This window comes from Otolemur garnettii, unplaced genomic scaffold, assembly GCF_000181295.1.
Source record: "Otolemur garnettii isolate 467f Iridium unplaced genomic scaffold, OtoGar3 scaffold00027, whole genome shotgun sequence".
Classification (NCBI taxonomy): Eukaryota; Metazoa; Chordata; class Mammalia; order Primates; family Galagidae; genus Otolemur; species Otolemur garnettii.
Genome location: NW_003852422.1, coordinates 17,282,647 through 17,283,951, shown reverse-complemented (window position 1 = coordinate 17,283,951; position 1,305 = coordinate 17,282,647). Strand labels below are relative to the sequence as shown.

The 1,305-nt window shown below is 40.1% G+C and overlaps 1 protein-coding gene across 1 annotated transcript in view; it reads right to left on the bottom strand.

Annotated features, from left to right (window-relative positions):
- The window catches only part of ATP8B1 (ATPase phospholipid transporting 8B1), a 142,768-nt gene that overhangs the window by 5,808 nt on the left and 135,655 nt on the right, over positions 1-1,305 (bottom strand). The window contains exon 25 of the mRNA XM_023512364.1: positions 246-491. Within this exon, the coding sequence (XP_023368132.1) occupies positions 246-491 (246 nt within the window). The remainder of the gene's footprint in view (positions 1-245; positions 492-1,305) is intronic.

Here is a 1,305-nt window from a genome sequence, read left to right as displayed (position 1 = left end):
AATTCTGAAAATAGCAACAGTGATTTAAGCATGATTTGACTTGAATACTATACACAGCCAGAAACCAAACCATCCTTGACTCGGGCAAGAAATAGGAAACGTGCTTGGTGTAAAATGTGAAAAGTGTGCTCATACTTTGCAAAGTGGCCGAGCAGCATTGGGAGTCAGGTGGGTGTGCATGCCAGCCTATGTACAAAAGCACAGGTGCGGACGGACACCATACACAGTCGCTGAAAGCCACATACCTGGAAATTGACTGTTATTACAAGAGCAGAGGCAATGGTGACTGCAAAAGACTGGTAGTCAGAAGGTGCCTCTCCGTCCTGCCCCACGGTTTGCAGATAAGCTCCAAGAGGAATGAAGAAGAGGACCATTGACGTCAAGATGCCATGCAGCAAGCTTACGAAGAATCTCCTATAGTTGAAGAGTAAGTCTTTTTGTCCCACCACGTACAACCCTGGGAATCGGAGGCTCAGTTTGTCACTCACATCCTTAAGGAGGAAACAAAATCAGAGGGGTGTGTTGTCCATCATGTCAATGAACCTGAAGATGTGTTACAGTTTATATCTCACAAGAGTTGCAACTTGCTGTTAAGTTTTAGGAAGGCAAAAACTGAACGAGGTGATCAACCCTGCAACTTTTTCTGTGTGTAGAGGTCAATCTCATTGCTCTAGTCCACACTTATGTAACATTTAATTCAGAGAGAAGCTGCTACTTATGGAAAGAAAATAAATTAAGAATATCAAAAAATAGAAAAGGAAGCTATTTTTAACCTCCTGGGAAAATATATAATATAGAACCTCCATAGTTGACCACCTCCCTAAGTTGACCTAACTTTCACAGACTGGACATTCGCCACATGTACATATCAGGACAGCAGATCTAGTTCCTTATGTTGACCAGTTTGCTGCAGTTTCTTGGGTGATCAACTCAAGATTGACATTTTGCAGATTCTTGGGGGAGAAATGTTCTCATACAAGTTGATGAGTTAATTCTAACTCATTTCATTATACTATTTTAGGAATTGCTATTAGATAAAAATATATTAATAGATTCACTTGGGGATTAAGCATATAAGTTTTGGAAAAGTATTAAAATTTACTTTTAAGCAACTACTTGGGTGGCTGAGGCAAGAGAATTGCTTAAGCCCAAGAGTTTAAGGTTTCTGTGAGCTGTGACGCTACAGCACTGCACCGAGGGTGACATACTGAGACTGTCTCAAAAAAAAAACAAAAAACAAAAAACTCTTAAAATGAGTAAGTTATTAGGAGTATTACATAGTCATGTGAGACTCTCAGGGGTCTT